Below are 17,475 nucleotides of genomic sequence, written 5' to 3'. Positions count from 1 at the left end.
GCTGCTGTCAAATCAACAGTAACAGTACTACTAATATATTTCATATTTCACATTTCACCAGTAGATGTGCATCAACTCAACTGTGTTCATCACTGATAACACTCAAATACCACATGTCCAAACCATTAATACCATAAAAACCATTCTTTCTTCAGTGACCATAAATAGATAAAAACTTCTGTATTCTTTTCTTCTTTTGAGTTGGTGGCTTTCTCCTTGAACTCAGTATTTCTAACACTACCAGCAAGAGCTGTTGCTCCTTTTCCTGTAAGGTAAGGTGTGGGGGGAGATGCAGCAAGTCTATCTTAGCATTCTTTCTTACCATCAAGTACAATTTTCTGTGTCATCAATGCCAGTTCTTTACTTGATTATCAGTTCTCACCACCTACTTCACGAAACGCTAGATGGCCTTTATCTACACTGAGACCTCTGTTGGGCACAAACAAGCCAAGGTTTGTGAAATTATATTTAACTAACTAGTCTGCACTCTTTCTTAGCCAGCTTCCAACTCCATTCCTTTGCAAACACAGCACCTCTTATGTGGAGCAGTTATTACAGGCCAGGACTGACTAGCCCAGATGTCCGAGCCCAAAAAAACCCCAAACAATAAAACCCCACAACAAAACCCACAGCAAAACCACACCCCAACATCCCCCTCCCCTTACACAATTACAAGAATTACAAGGCAATTACTAGATTCCCCAGGCCGTTACACAGTAAACCAACACAACACAAAAAAACACCATCAAAAATGAGACTGAAAACAAACCCAAGAAACCTCAACCCTTCCTCTTTGACAGGTCAGTTTTATGGCGTAATGAAGAGTTAAATAAATGCTAGGTTAGGCACAAGGAAAGGGAGAAAAGATCAAAACTGGATGGAGCAGGGAAAACGTGCTGTAGAGGGAAAAAGGAAGAAAGCAAAACCATTAAATTAATTGAGGCTGTATTGTGAAACTTCTGACAATGAGAATTAACTTACGCATTATGCAGCAGAAAAATCTCTTGTAAAAGGACAGCACTATATATTTCACTCTTTTGACTTTAATTCTCAAAGACCCATCCACGTAGTATTCTAAAGGCTCATCAACTTAAGAAACAGATTAAAAGTAGATATAAACTCAAAATACTATGATCTAGGTATTAACTTGGAAAAAGCAGATGATGTAATTTCCAGGAATTTTGTCATGTTTTTTCTACCTGGTAAATTATGTGCCTCAACATTGTCATATTCCAGCAATGTTAACATTGCTTCCATAAGCCCAGTCTTGGCGCACTTTCTGATGACACCATATCACACAAAAGCAATTTATAAAAACACTTTTAAGCTGTAAATTGCTAGAATAGTAAAATGCAGCCATTTTGGAAGATTCCTTCTGTTAGAAGAGTATCACACAATTAATTTCCAGACATCTCCAAGTTTTGATAATGCAATGTTTTAGACAGCTTTAAGCTGTTAATATAGTCAGAAAAAAAATAATCTACTAATGCAAAAACTAACCCTTTGAAACCAAACTTCTGTCCTTGAAAATAAGTATTCTTTACTCATCCCTCCAGATACACACACTTGCACAATATTTATTTATCAAAATTCTCTGATACAATTTGGTTTATGCAGAAGCTAAAGTATACTTACAGTTCCAGGATTTACTTGATCACCAACAGTTAAGATGGGAATTCAGATTTCATTTAGTACACAGACACACAGAAAACACACAGAAAATTCTCCTCAGATAATAAAGATGGATGATACCTCAAAGTTTTAGTTTGTGCTAAGGGACTAAGCAAATAGTTGTTAAACGACTTAACAGTGTTACAAACTAAACTCAAAAAGACAGGTTGAAGATTTCAGTATTAACTTTTGTTCAGTGAATGCAGTCTTATTTTTACTGAAACTCCATCATCTATCATCAGCAAGGAGGATTTATTTCACAATTTATTGCTGCTGCTCTGAAGAACTGGCATTCAAGAAAAGTTGTGATCTAGAAATAGGAGAAATGAAACTACTTGTCTGACAGTGAAAATACTATATACTGTAAGACAGCTCAATGGGACCTCTGGTAACTGCTGTGAAAAAGATTACAGCACCAAATATCTATGAAGGAAGATCAGACACTAAGATTTAGAACAGTAGAGAAAAAATTTAATTTACTGCCTTTGTAAGACCTTTTTCAAATGTTCTCAAGGCCTTGCACAGTTCCAGTTGGCAGGGAGAACTTTTAGTTACAAAGTTTATTACAAGGAACATTTTCTTGAAGGTTAAGCTAGATGTTTCTTTGATGTAGAGCCTAACAGACCAAAACGACATTCAATGTATTTAAACTAAAAATGTGAAGACAACTTGCTCTGTGAAGTTCTACACATGCCACAGATCACACTAGCAAAATGTTTGCAAAGCACTCCCCTTTCAAACAGCTGCTTGCCTCTTCCTCAGTTGTGCCAAGAGAGCTGTTTATATGAATGTTTACTAACCTATTTCAATAAATCTGAGCAAATATTAAAGATTTAATACTAAACCAGAGTAAATTCATCCAAATGGGCTAACTACTACCATACTCAATAGCAGCATCCATCTAAGCACTACACTATGGAAAGGAGATTTAACATCTACCTCCAAAAAAAAAAAAGTCAGTCTGAGGAAACACAGCTGGAAATTGGCCAACCATTAAAAATATCCATACTCAAGGCTGGGGGGCAAAAAGCTAGGGGAAAAAAAAAAAGAAAAGCAACACCCAAAACAGAAACAAGTAACCAAAACACCACTGCAATAGAGAAGCATTTGTTATGGTGGTATAAAAGTATAAATAAACACATAAGTGTATAAGCTGGTTAAGTTAACAGTGGGCTGAAGAATTCTGTATCTTTGTAAACTCATTTTTTAGATTGGAATAACAAATTTCAGACATTCCTTACAAGTGTGAAAGAGATGCCATGTAATTTGAAAGCCATAACCACCAGGGTCACAAAACCTAAGGAAACACAGCTCTGATTCAAATTGAAAATCCACAGGATGGAAACATCTCATTATGTCATTTTGGACAGTGCTTAGAGACAGAGGCCTCAAAAATGATGGTCTAACACTTCAAAGGAGAAAACTACGACCAGGTAAACCCCCCAAGATACAACACTTCTTGCCTGAAGCTGGCTGTCATCTTGGCCTCTCCTACTGGGGTATGAGCTTTAATACTCTTGCCAAAAGCATCTGTGATGCTGAGAGCTCTAGGCACTCGTATTATCCATAACAGAATGCATCTGATGCACTCTGATTTTGCCACCTTCTGGTCTCATTTCCTGCTCAGAGACTCAGGGGGTGGGGGAGGGATAAAAATCCCTGTATTTTCAATGCTTACTCGATACAACTCAATAAAACTAATCACTATATAAAAAATTACAATAGAAGAATCCAAATCTTTTCCCATGACATTTAATTCAATTCTTTCTCCTCAGCTACAAGAGTCTGATGCTTACTCAGCTTTAAAAGGAAAACAGATCTCTAGTAAATCCACTTTGATCTGCTTCAACTTGCTACTTCATATTACATTAAGAATAACGTAACCACCTAAGCAGTGCTTTGAATAGCACAACTGGTATCACCAAAAGTTTCCATCACCAGTCACTGCTCTCAGAGCTGCCCATTCCAGAGAGGACAACCACAATGCATGCAGAAGGCAGGCAGCAGGAAGGGAGGCTGATGTTTAGACACCATCAATAGCTTACCTAGCACACCTCCTGTATTCTGCACATTTCACCTACATGGGAGAGGGAGCAAATACAAGCATCCTAATGTAAAGCAATGAGAACAATGTTCCTCTGATATCATTTCCTTTTCTTATTGTATGTGATGTTTGTTTGATCCTGGTAGCATCACATCACATAGCTGCAGCATAGATATACAATGTGTACTTTCTGAAAACTCAGATAATACTGCAATTCAGATTCTGCTGCCAATCACTACAAAAATAATTCTGATATGAAGGGCAGGGGATAACTAGAAGTGTCTAAATCTCCCACACTCTCTTAATACAACAGCCACAAAGATAGATAAGAAACTAAGCAAGAATCCAACGTCTCAAAACCCAGGTTCCTCAAGACTCAGATTCAAGTCCCACCAATTAATAGAGTTCATAACAGGATTCATCCAGATAAGCTCTGACAGAGGCTCATGGACTGAAGATACAGAGGTCTACTCAACTGAAACACAATAAATGAAGCTGTAGTTTAAATGAGATTCCCACATAGTTCAGCTGCAGACGGTTTCCTAGAATAGATGGGACCAAATACTGGAGAGAGGGCAACACCAAAAATGCCACACTAAGACTCAGATACCACACCAGGCTCAGTCCACGGCCTATAGTAATGGACACATCCCTACTCTTAACTAAAAGCACAAAGACTTGAGAAAAGCATGAATAGTTTACCCCATAGAATTCATCATCCATCACACTGTGAGGGCAGAAGGTCTTGACAATGACATGAAACATTTGATCCAGAAAGGGTGTGGCAAGAAAATGAAAAAAAAAGTTTTTACGATCTCAGTGAACAAACTGGAATCTCTGGTTCAAACTGTATCAACCTTATGGGGACCTGTAGGAGCAGGGGAAGAAGCTACAGAGCAGATCCACAGTCCAGAGAAACAAGTGCTTGCAAGGAAGAGTTCTGAGTTCACCTACACTCAAGCGAGAACCATGTAAAAGATTCTTGGTTCTGATGGCAACAAGTCCACCTTTGAGCACTCCGCCAAAATAAAATTCTTCCCACAGAGAGATCATGATTTGGACTTCTAGATCAGTTGAGGTTGTTCAGTGAGGAGGAGCTGGTAAAATAGAATGATAACGATGTCTTCAGATGATAAAGCTCCCCATCTCTAACTCCACCACTTCCTGATATAGCAAGAGGGAATCAGGTTTCCACTCACTTTTTGATGTAGCAGATGAAGGCAGAGTGTGTCCTCATGAACAGCTAAGGTGCCCACACAGGAGGAAGATATGTCCAACACATACTGATGCATTCCTCTCCAGATCACTATCACAAGTCAAAGAGTGCCCAAACCACCCATTATGTTGAACTGCACCCTTACTGTTCCCTTCCCTCCAGGACTAGAGGATCTCAGCATGGTTTACTCATATGGAAAGAGCCAAACACATTTAAATTTGCTACAACTTAAACTGGTAGCAAATTGTAACTTTAAAAGGTCTCTTGATGCAGATCAGACTACCAGGGACTACAAATTCATAGCCTGCAACAGACACAACATTGCCAACACTGTTCAGAAGACTTCCCAAAAGAGAATGCTAGAGACTGAGCCTCTGAAGTAGACTGGGACAGGAAAAAAGAGGAAAAGACCATCTGTGTCTCCCAAACACTATGGAACAATTTATCAGGCAGCAAACTAAAGTTGAGGAGTTCTCAATGTAGTTAAAAAGCCTACTTATTTCTGAGTGGGTAAAAAGGTCCTCTGTGGACATATTCCTCTCCTGAGATGGAGGGCAGTAGCTGGCCTCCAAGAGAATCTGTGTTTTGCTGAGTCAGAATATCAACTACATCAAGTGTAGTCTGAAAGATCTGTGTGTCAGCTTCACCTTGCAAACCACAGCAAAGGGGATCTAGTATGACGATGGATTAAGAAAACAGCTACAGCACTAAAATGACAATCTGGAAAGAAAACCAATATAATATTTTTCACACGTGGCAAAAAAAAGTATTAAACAGTACAGAAATATTCTTTCATTCAAGTTGAAATAGGTTCAAAACAGAATGCGTTAAATTAAAAGCTCAGAGTAAAGTTCTAGTAATGTTCTGAGTTTTAGTAAACTTTAAAAAAAGTATAAGATGACAACCTATTTGTTTGAATGACTAAAGTTTCTGATTGTATACCAAGAGCAGAAACAATTGCTTCTGATTATTAAAAATTTCTTAGAACACAAATATGAACAGGCACCACAGACCAACTTCCATATGTGGAAAATGAAGCTAGATGCACTGGGAATGACATATAATTAATTTTTCTGACTAGCAAGTATATTTATACATTGAAAAAACTTGTATAATGCTGTTAACCCCATAAGTATAATACTGCCACTCTGCTAAGAAAGGATCTAAAGGAAAATGTCCAAAACTGAAGAGAATTGCTCTGTCTCTCTTCATTGAGCTATACTAATAGATGTTGGGAAAATCAATCCAAGTTACATATAGTGTTATGTATATAAGATCTCCATGAGGGTTCAACCACCTCGTGGCCTCATCAAATAGGTACACACATATAATGCCCTCTTATCCTCAATAGTTTGCATGCCAAAGAAAAGAAAAAGAACCAAAGGATAGAGGTCCTTCAGCTTAACCGTGTACCACTGCTCCTTAGATTAAGATATACAAACACTACTACAGCAAAAGCAGCACCTAAAACATCTGGTGGACCACTGGATACATATTTAAAATCACTCCTATCCACTATTATTTCTCTGCTTTAATGAAAATTCTTGAGGCCAAGTCAGGCAGTTGGTTTAGTTCCTAAAACAGGGTGGAAGTGTTGCCACACCTATTGTTGTTGATCTCCTGTTCATTCTTCCATGTAAACTCACTTGAGACATACAAACACAAATATCCTTTTCTTCCAAGCTTCAGTTGAGCTATAAACCAAATATACCTCTAAGCATATCCTATAGTAAAAAAAAATCCAAATACAGTTTTCAGAAATTTTCTCTATATCATTTCAGTATTCATATGATAAACATTTACTCACATGTTACAAAGATGTGGACAGTCCAAACACTGTCTCTTCTTTCCACAAAGTTCCCCACAGCTATGTGGAATTTCATTTCTATTCCATTCAGGATTGTGCACCTTACCTAATCCATGTCAAAAACAAAACCAAAGTTATTACTTCAAATATAACACTGAATTTTGGAAAAATATCACACCAAAATCAATCACAGAATGTTAGGGGCCAGAAGGGACCCCTGGAGATCGAGTCCCACCCCCCTAAAAAAAGCTGTATTTTGAGTAATGTCAGTAGTCTTCTTTGAAAAACAAAATTACACAAGATAATGTTTTATGTTCTTGATCCACTTTCAGTGCTGATATATACTCAACTTCTTTAAAAGTAAGTGCCACTGGAATATCAACATCCAGAAGATTCTTCCCTTCTGCGCTCTGAGAAGTCACTTAAGTAGCTGCTATTTGACATTAAATTAAGCTCATAAAATGTAAGAAAGTTAAAAGCACCCTTTAGTTGGTCAGGCTAGAAGCAAGGAAGAAACTCACCACAGAAACAAGTGTAAGTTTTGGGAACTTGTGTAGAAGCATTCTGACAAGCTGGACATCTCCAACCACTATTACCATCTGTTAACAAAAAAATTAAAGATAAAAATGACTTAAGGAAATAACAGAGCTAATTAGCAAACAGAGTAAGTTGTTTCTTGCCTTGTTTCTTACCACAATTGCAATCAAACTAAGTTTTTCCATTGATTAGAAGTGGTGAGAAAGTAGGCTAATAAAAATATATTTTATACAGTATCAATATAAACATAGTAGTTGTATTTCATTTGGTCAGGCTTCAACTTTATAGAGGCAAGAATGAATTTTAAAATTGTATTTTTTCTATTACCATGTATCCTTTTATAAGACATCCTACTAGAATATAGACAGTCTTCACTGTATCTAAAGGATGTGAGGAAAAAATGTTAATGTTTGGGAAATTGGTGAGAAAAACGATTACCTACAGTCTTAAGCACCACCTATATTTTCCTCTTCATTATCCTCTCATGTTATGAGTTTATGTCTCTTGTAAAAGACCAGTTTAGTATTGCTTCATGTCCAGAATAAATTAGTGCTCCATAAACCAGAATAATCTAATTAAACGTGAGAATACTAGCTACTGACTAGGGCATTGTTTTTCAAGTTGGTATTTTATTAAATGGTAGTTTTCTTGCTTCTGTGTTTCAGGAGGTTAACAGCAAAGGAAGAACTTCAGTGTAAGGAAACCAGCATTCATAGAGTTGTTTCTCGAATTCAGTACATATCTGGCTATGAAGAATATTAGTATAAGAGCACTACTGAACACAAAGGAGGGCAGGAAGGAGAGACAGAGATATTTTTACATAAAGATATAAAAATATATAAACTGAGTAGCTCTCCTTGTCTCTCTTAACCAATCAATTCAGTGCTAGAAAATGAATAAATCTGCGGGTTTAGAACTGTCCACAATTAAGAAATCTAATCAAGATTAATGATATTTTAACATTCTGAACACCCTATGAGTGACAAGGCGACTGCACTGCAATGACAGGCACACCTAGGTTCACTATCTGTTAGACAGGAGACTTCTTATGTGAGCCATCACAATGCACAATGGTACTACTGCCAGCAGCTGCTCTCAAAGCCAGCATCCTAACACACTAACCCCTAAGGCATTCCCTGCAGGATTACTTTGTACAGTATACTGAACTATTCCATTAACAACACAACCTCTTTCATTGTGAGTCCCTGGTATGTTTTTCAAAAGCTGTGAATGCAAGCCTATTATCAAAGCTTCCAAAAGTCAGCAGAAGCCCTCTCCTATCAGCACCTCCCCCAGAGCAGGATGCCTAGTCTGCTATAAGCAGCATTTTCTCTAAAGTACAGTGAAGGTCCTTGGAAAAAAAAAACTTCCTTGTATAAAAACTTTGTTCTGCAAAGTAGGCAGGATTCCAACCAAGGACACCGAAACAACGGCAGCCTACGCAAACCAACACACCTCACTCCTGTTTACTAGAGATTGTTTTAGTATTTGCTATGCTCTCCCTTCTAGGATAAAAATATTCCTTACTTGTAACTGTTTACCATACACAGATTTTTTTCCATACACTTCCCTCTTGCAAGCACACCCGTTTACAGCACTTTCAGCCACAAAAATCTTTATCTGTGCTAGCATGCCCAGAACCCTGCTCTTCCTCTTGCATACCTGTTGTCATAAAGGCACAGTGAACTGATCTCCTCAGTTTCCAGAATCTTCGTATGATTAAGGGGCTCAAAAAGAGCCTCGATTAGGAAGAGCTGGGTATTATATATACAGATTAGAGATCTTTATATGCAATTTTAAACAAGCAACTTTCCTTTTCACATGCTAGCCTAGATGAGTCATAGGTGATTACATAAGAACGGATCCAAACACATCTGCTGGAATAGGGGATGAATGCTAAAAGGTTGCATTTCCAAAGGCCATTGGCACAGCAGTAATTTTCAACATATATGCAATGTTAGGTACATAAAATAATTGAAGATTTCAGTGACTTCATCTGTAGTAGAGTATACTAGAATGAACATTGGCATTGTCATGTTACTATTTCTAACAGGTCTTATGCAGTTCTCCAATGAGATAATCTGTAGCAGAATAAATTATTGCTTTGACTTCTCAATCTAAAAAATAAAAAAGGCAAGTAGATTCATATTCTGACCACTGAAACTCAGAAGTCATCTTTGAGGCCAATACTGCATTGGTACAGACCACTCACTCATCTGGAAGTGGAGGGCAGGGGCAGCAGAGGAAGCAGAACACAAAGACACAGTTGTAATAACTCAGATACCTCCAATCCTTCCAGACAAAATGAAAATACCAGCAAAACTACCTTTCTTGCAAAGAAGGAAGCAAATGCCTTAAACTTTTATTCCATCAATATAAGGGCACAAGTCAAACACTATTAAAGCTTCATTTTCAAAAAGAATTAAGAGCAGGAAGGGGGAAAGAGACAACAACTTCGCCTTTATAAACATAACAAAGTAAAAGATCTTGTGTGCAGTGCAGATATGTTTGTCAGACTGACCTTAACCGTACAATATCCAACAGTCACATTCCTCCAGGCCATAATTCAAAACATCAGTAAAAATGCTTGCTGAGAAGGAAGTTACGTTCTCCCTTACAGGAAAGAACCTTTCCATATGATGGAAAAGTGATGCCTAACACAGCTCCTCCTCCTGCACAGGACGTATCTTACACTAAATGAAAATCCATTCTCTTGCTCCAAGTGCCACTGCCAGTCCGCATTGTAGAAATACTCAGTGTTGGATGTCAAATGCAAGTCTGATGTAAGTAGACTAAGAATGCCCTACGACTCCCCACAGACAATCAGGGGATTCTTTCACTTGTCTTGGTCAGACAAAGTCATTTTTCAGATGACTGTCAAGACCAAAGAAGACAATGAAGTCTCTGAAGGAAGACACATTCAGTAAAACACATCTGAAGGAGTCTCTGTGAAGAGATACTCTAGGGTGCAAGAAGACTGTTATGGTAACCCAGGATAGTTTTCTGCTTCTTCCTGTGGGAGTATGTGGAGTCCCAAGCATGTTTTATCTCACTGACCCAGTAACCCAGCACAGTTCACTTCCCCTCATCTGCACCCACCTTTGCACAGGTGCCAACTGTCCAGCTCTGGGTCTCAGGACCCAGACCACAGCACCCGCATTACAGCAGTGAGGCTGCTAATGGGCAAACAGGACACTGCACATGAACGACACGCTCACCAGCCCAAGTGGTGCACTCCTTGGAGTTTCACTCCCAAGCAGGGTTCTGCTGCACGAGGTCCCCACCTGCCCAGCACTGGTGTCCCAGAGGCAGCGCCGCAGCGCCGCTCCGCTTCCACTGCAGCCAGAGCTCTCGCGCCCCGCGGCCTGCCCCCGAGGGACACACGTCTGCTCTCCCCCCAACAGACACCCACCACTGACAGTTTGGAAGACAGGACTATGTGAGAAGGTACCTCATCAAGGATGTTCCCTATTTCATCCAAGGATTCAGGATTTCTCTGATACAATGCTGAGATGACAAATAGTGAGAAATTACATGCACATATGCACCATCAGCCTCCTACTATGTGCACAGAAATAGGAGCTGCTGTAAGGCCCCAAATGGAGGGACCTTCTCACTGAAGCACTCAGTTGCTTCAGAAACATGGAAGAATGAACACTCAAAACTGATCTTATGAACAACATACTCTCACTAGGCAGGAAGTGAAATGTAGCAGTGAAGAGTTTGGGTGCTGAGATTAGATAAGATTTCCTGGAAGTCATGATAACACATTTAAATTAAAACAGGTTTTTTTTCTCCTTCCAGAAAAACAGTGAATTATTGAGTTAGGTAGATTACAGTGTCCTACTTCTCTTCTGGTGGCCAATAATTACTGACAGGGTTCTAATGAATTCCTCAACATCATACAAAGCCTGAAAAGCAGAATCTACACTGAAACAACCTACCATAGATCAAATACACTCTGAAGTACAAGTTCTAATGAAGATAGGGCAGCAGGGCTTTGCAGGTCAAAAAAATATGCATCAGTGTCCTTACTGGAGCTATAGAATCAGTTATAGTGAGGCCACCAACTTTAATTTCAATTAATGATTAGCTCAAGTTCTCTCACACACAGGATACAATAACATATTTAGTCCACAAATTCTTACAAGAAAAGCAAATGGCCGAAAGACATGGCTACCTGAACTGCTTTCAGGATTCAAGCATCTAAGGTCACCATCTTGACAGATAAGCAAAACTCCCTCACATAAGTAGATAGTCTTCTGATCAAGCAATAAGCTGTTTCAGGGAGATAATTAATCTCCAAAGGTGACAGAAAAACAGCTTAGGATCTCCATCTTACCCAAAAAATCTGTTCCCTTCTCAAACATTCCAGTGCCTTTGTTTCACATCTTGTGCTCATATTCCTAACTTCCTTTCTATTGTCAGTATGAAGCATGACCAGCCCTACCCAACAGTCTGTCTATCCATCTTCAGAAATCCAAGAATTTTGCAACCAATCCTTTCTGCAAGAGATTTACAGTCTGGAAGAACTTCTGTCAAACATTGGGAAGTAGCTAACAGACTGTATTTCCTTGGCCTGCCCAGAGACAGACAGAAAAGCACATGAGGAATGGCAATGCTAAACAAGCAGGGCACAGAAAAAAATTAAACTTACTTTTAGATTAACAGTCTTCAGAATATGTTTACATCACACAACTGAACAAAGCAGAGAGGCTGCAACTGAGCCTTAACTTACACCAAAGCATCCAAAGGGCAGAAAGCAGTGGCATTAAGTATCAAGAAGTGGCATAATATGAAGAATCTGGGAACAGTTTAAGATCATGACAAAGGCAGAAGCCTTCTGTTTTCTCTGAATTTCATTTCACTGTGTGGCATCAGTGACTGATTTCCCGAGAATTTTATCTGAGGACAGAACTAAAAGGTGGTTGACTAAAAGCAGACAGCTAATGCTGGGAATGCTGCTTCTCTTTGATGGCTCAGCCAAGAGCAGATGAGAGAAGATGAGACATTTCTCGGTGTGTAAAAACACAGCCACAGAGTTTTGCATCTTGACGCACTGATTTCATTGAATGATCTTACATACCCAAACCAGGAAATCAGTTTTAGCTAGAATACTAGAAAGAAACTAAACAGTTAGGAATAAGCAGGCTAAGGATCCTGAAGAAAACCCAAATTTTTATTTAAAACTTGCTTTGTTTACAGTTTACGGATTACTTTAGATGACGTTTACAAGTAGTTTTCTAACATAAGAAACACAAACTTTGCTATTACGTATATTTGGGAGAGTGTTTTGCCAATGACCAGGCCTAACAGGAACGACACAACCAGCAGGAAGAGAATCCAATACGCAGACTGTATTGTAGGCAGAAATGTTACTATATGAATGACCCACCAGGGGTACAAACAGATCAATCAGCTCATACACGATCGACGCCACCCCCAACGATCCCACAAAGGATGCAACTCGGCCCACAACAGGTGGTACAAACAGTGACCCGAGGTGGGAGACGGCAAGACCAGCCAGTTAAACACGTAAGAGAAAGGTGCCCACATGGTGACTCTCACCCGATCCACCCGCGTTCGCAAAGGCCTAAACAGACCAGGGCCCAGCTCCAGGGTGAGTCAGGAGGTCTGCCCTGAACCAGGAAGCTCTGTGGAGTGCACTCCACAGACAGACACTCCTGACCCCCTGCCAGTGGTCCCAGCTTTTATCCCCAAGCAGACACCTGACCTTTGTCAACTCAATGCGGGACCCCTGGGGCTCATTTCCCTTCTGGCTCTCCCTGCAGGGCCGGCCGCACCCTGGGGGGAAGCTATAAGGCAAACTCACCACCTCTGTATGAAGGGCAGTGGGAATCACCCATATGGCAACCTTAATTTGGGGCTCAGGGTTCAGACCCCAGCATTTCAGAGAGAAAGTGTGCAAGAGAATACCAACCTTCAGCTTGTGAAGCTGGTGATCGTGCCCACTTCTTAATGCAATTCAGATGGAACACATGGTAACAATTCTGACAGCTCCACACTGGGGCTACTATTCGGACCACCTCACAGCACACCATGCACTCATACTTCTCTGTGGTCAGCTGTTCAATCAATGACCCTGCAAATAAAATATTATTAGTTCTTGAAATGTCAGCTAGCTGAAAAAAAAAAAAAAATCAAATTAAATGCATTTCTCTAGTTTCAGAGCAAGAAGAGGGATTATAAGATTCCCATAGAAATGGCAATAATAATTCCTATTAATGAATAGCAATTGTTTGATCTAACAAATGAGTTAATAGTTTTAAGCTTAGCTGAAGGTTGAGGTTTTACTCATCACTTCCTATGGGAAACTTATCTTCACATAAAGTTTAAACCAAAGAGCTTAAAGCTCTTCGCTACAGAAGTTCCAGCCAAAATTAAAATTTAATTCCCATCCTCAAGTGTGCCTAGAAGATCACAGAACAAATATTAACAGTGACATACTCATATTATGGAAATAAGTTCTCATAAAATGACTGCTTCAGGAGTGGAATTACTGGGAAACGGCAGTCAGAGGAATCAAAGTACGGGGCCTTTTGAGCCATGGAAAACAACGTGGAAAAAGTACTTTGAAAAGAAAGTAAGAACTCCACATGAAAGACAAAACAGCCCTGAAAACATAGATGTGTTTAGGCAACTTCCCTCACAGCCTGGTTTCTGACTCAGCCTGCTCCTTTCTTTGCTGCATTATACAGCATGAGTGAATGCACCCATCTATTTATCCCTCCAGTGGTGAGCCATCTTTTATCTCTCCTACGTACTCTGGGATGGTAAAATCCTTCCTATACGTACACTACTAATGGCCTTGTCCTTCCTACTGGGACAAGCAGTCAGCAAAAGAGTATCCCATGAATATTTTCTGTCACAAAGAAACCAACCTCACTAAACCATACTTGTTTTCTCCAGAAGACTATAGCTATACTGCACTCGGAGAAGACAGCCTTCCGAAAAACATTTTAAAAGCACAAACTCAGTCCCCTGAAAATAGTGGCAGACACTGTTTCCAAAATAGCTCACAACTAAAGCATGCAAAGAAAGACTACCATTTTGGAGGCAGGTTCCTTAAGTTCCTTGTAAAAGATTACTACTACGCTTCCTGCTTATTGCACATGATGTTTGTCATTTAATAATAATGACAACGGAAAGTCTGAGGTTTGTTTAATTTTATGATTCAACTAAAAGCCCCGAGCATGACAGTTAACGTGTTTAAGTTAGAAAGCATCAAGGAAGATCTTGATCCTTGAGCTCCTCCTAAGGGAACAAAGTTTCTGAGTGGAGTTATCTCATGCTTCCTGATTATGCTACCAGTTTCTCAGCTCCAAAAGAGAAGAGATGCTGAGAAGCAAAGTCTTCACAAGATCCAACACCGCAGTTAAGATAACAGGAACTTGTCTACTCATCTTACCACAGAATCATCTCTATCATGCTGAGCAGCAAAAGATCTGGTCAAGATGCTTTGTAAAAAACAATTAAATATAATTCTTAGTGCTCGTGTGTTTGTTCAACTGGAAATTGAGGGAAAAAAAGAGGATAATCTCTCTCATTATTTCCACTGAAAGAAAAGAAAACAGGACGACTTCTGCTGGGTGGTATGAATAACAGAAGACCATTTTCTCAGTGCACACGAAAGCCAACCTAAAACAGCAAGAAAAAGCTACCTAGGTTGTCTAGAAACAGAGCAGTACCATGGCACTGAAGAGATTCAGCTGACCCATTTAATAGTTTAAGTCCCTAATGGTAGGAGCTGCCACAAAATTAACTCAGTCAAAGCCTATGGGTCTGCTTTACACTGTCAACAGCACATTTCTATTCTCACCTTCCAAAAATAGTGCCCAAATACCTTCTCTATTTCTAATTACCTTTTCAACAGCACATTTCTATTCTCACCTTCCAAAAACAGTGCCCAGAGACTTTCTCTATTTCTAATTACCTTTTGCTACCACCATTGAAAAAAAAAAAAAAAAATCAGTTAGGAGCAGAATACAGTTTTTCTGCCTAGCATTTTCCTACTTGTACATGTAACGCTAGAAAACTTTTTCTGCAAAATCAGTTTTAGGATTGTTCCTCTCAATGCCCATTGTTCAGAATACTGGAATTTTACTCCCCGCACTCACAACATACGTGTCATAACATGGTGCCTGACCAGGCTATAATCTGCGGTTTGGTAGTAAAACACAAAAGAAATTTTAACAAAATCTGTTCTTCCCTAGCAAACTTACAGAACACCTCTGCACTCAGACACCACACATCTACACCTAGTTCTACCCTCTGACACTAATACTAACCTAAGGTAAAATAACAAGCTTCTTCAGCTGGTCAAACGTGAAGGCAGTGTTAAATTACTGAAGATCACACCTTTAATACAGGAGAACAGCACATTCTAGGAGGCTTTACCTGTATGAGTTTCTTTGTTTTTTGGTACATCGCTCTGCTTCTTCCAGTACTGTGTCCAGCTGAAATGAAGGGCAGGTGCCTGATCCCCCTTTAGCAGGAATTTTCTTCCATTACATCTGACAGAATCTGACAACTGATGCCTGATTTCACTGGTTAAGTTGTCATCATTTTTGTGAACAGAGAGTTCTTTCCTCCTGTCATTTTTGTCCTTTGGAGTATAGGCAAGAGAAGACTTCTTACCTACTTTTGTGTTCTTACCCCGGTGAGACTCGTGCCTTCTCTGACACTCCTTTTCTGCCGGGGGTTTATTCCACACGGGCTTCCGGGGATAGCGTTTGTTTACGTAGCTGTAGCTCCTGTGCTCATCCCCACTAGCCACAGGAGCATCACAGAATGCCTTCCCAACGGACGATTCCGAAGAGTCAGACTGAGTCAAATCCAGAGATGGAACATTTTCAAACAGCTCTGCTTTCTGTTTAGAGCTCACTCGCTTCTCCCGGTCATTGACTTGCTTTCCTTTCTCCCTGAAACCTCTTCCAGACACGTGCATCAGGTGCGTTTTCTTTGGCTTTGCTCCTCTGCTATCTGCACTAGGTACCTCCCTGTCACTCTCTGAGGAGAGGAAGTCGTTGTATCCTCTCGGAGGGGCTCTTCTCCCCGCTGCTATCGCAGCGTCTGAAACTCCTGGACCCACAGCAGCATCAGCAGTGCTTTGCCTCACCTTACTTCTCGTACATGCGCTATCGTTTTTTGACCTGTGCCACCTCTGGCTTTGCAAGCTGTGATTCTTCAGACTTTTACTGGTACCAAAATATTGGTTAAAGTCTTCAGAATTCCCATACTGACTTTCTGGAGTAGAAAAGCCATAATGTTTTTTGGAAGAGCTTCCATAATCCATACCTCTTTCAGAAGACAGACTAGGAAATGGTAAATTACTTCTACTCCGATTGCTGTTGGAGTCTTTCCTATCTTTATTTACCCAGTTTACATCTGTAGGTTGTCTTTCTCCTGCATTGGAATCAGCACCATCAGGATTGAAATTCAACGCACCTAAAAGGTGAGAAAATAAAAAGACATGTATAAGACTACTAAATAGTAAACTTTTTTTTTAAGCAAAATTACCATACATGCAAAGGCCCAGAAGCTAAATCAATCCCACGCCTGAGAGAAAAACTGGAAACAAGTTTACAGAAACTAGAGTTGAATCATACAGTGCTTTGTGGAACTTACCCTCTCTTGCCATCCTTAGGGAAAGACTGTGATGATCCAGAACAAAGAAAAGCATCTAAAGCAGCACTGTACACACACAAGACATGCAGGTGTGATAATCAGTGCTTAACATCTGCTGAAGTTTTTCCTAGCACATCTACATACACACCTGAAGAAAAAGGGCTCCTTTAAATACAATGTCTACATTTGAGATTTTAATATTACATAGAACTTTGAATATAAATTACAATCCATCAGCCAAAGAGAAGCAATAGTAAACGCTTGCATAGTCTGATTCCGCTGTTCCACGTACAGACGAATGGCAGGGGGACTGCCCATGGCAACTCTGCAATACTATTTGTCTGTCATGAGGCCCTCAACATGAACCACACTTCTACTCTTCCACAGGAGAGGTCTCCTGTCACTTCTGTGTCTCTGGATAAAAGAAAGAGGTGTATGTTAGAAATCCTCTGCTGCCCAGTTCTGGATCACATGGTGGCGGTGGGCCCTGCCTGCACAGGGATGATCAGGTGAATCTCAGGGACAGTTCAGTGGGCTGCAGGAGAGCGGTTT

The 17,475-nt window shown here is 39.9% G+C and overlaps 1 protein-coding gene across 1 annotated transcript in view; it reads right to left on the bottom strand.

Moving 5' to 3' along the window:
• LOC103775179 (transcriptional repressor NF-X1-like) overlaps positions 1-17,241 on the bottom strand; it is a gene marked incomplete at its 3' end in the record, with an annotated part of 22,088 nt that extends 4,847 nt beyond the window's left edge. The window contains exons 1-5 of the mRNA XM_008942625.1: positions 17,151-17,241; positions 15,694-16,743; positions 13,217-13,378; positions 7,260-7,337; positions 6,739-6,844 (exon numbers count right to left, since the gene is read on the bottom strand). Coding sequence (XP_008940873.1) covers positions 6,739-6,844; positions 7,260-7,337; positions 13,217-13,378; positions 15,694-16,743; positions 17,151-17,241 — 1,487 coding nt within the window. The remainder of the gene's footprint in view (positions 1-6,738; positions 6,845-7,259; positions 7,338-13,216; positions 13,379-15,693; positions 16,744-17,150) is intronic.
• Positions 17,242-17,475: the final 234 nt, after the last annotated feature.

Source organism: Merops nubicus, unplaced genomic scaffold (assembly GCF_000691845.1).
Source record: "Merops nubicus isolate BGI_N331 unplaced genomic scaffold, ASM69184v1 scaffold14466, whole genome shotgun sequence".
Lineage (NCBI taxonomy): Eukaryota > Metazoa > Chordata > Aves > Coraciiformes > Meropidae > Merops > Merops nubicus.
The sequence above is the reverse complement of the archived record's forward strand: the minus strand, read 5'-3'. Positions and strand labels throughout refer to the sequence as shown.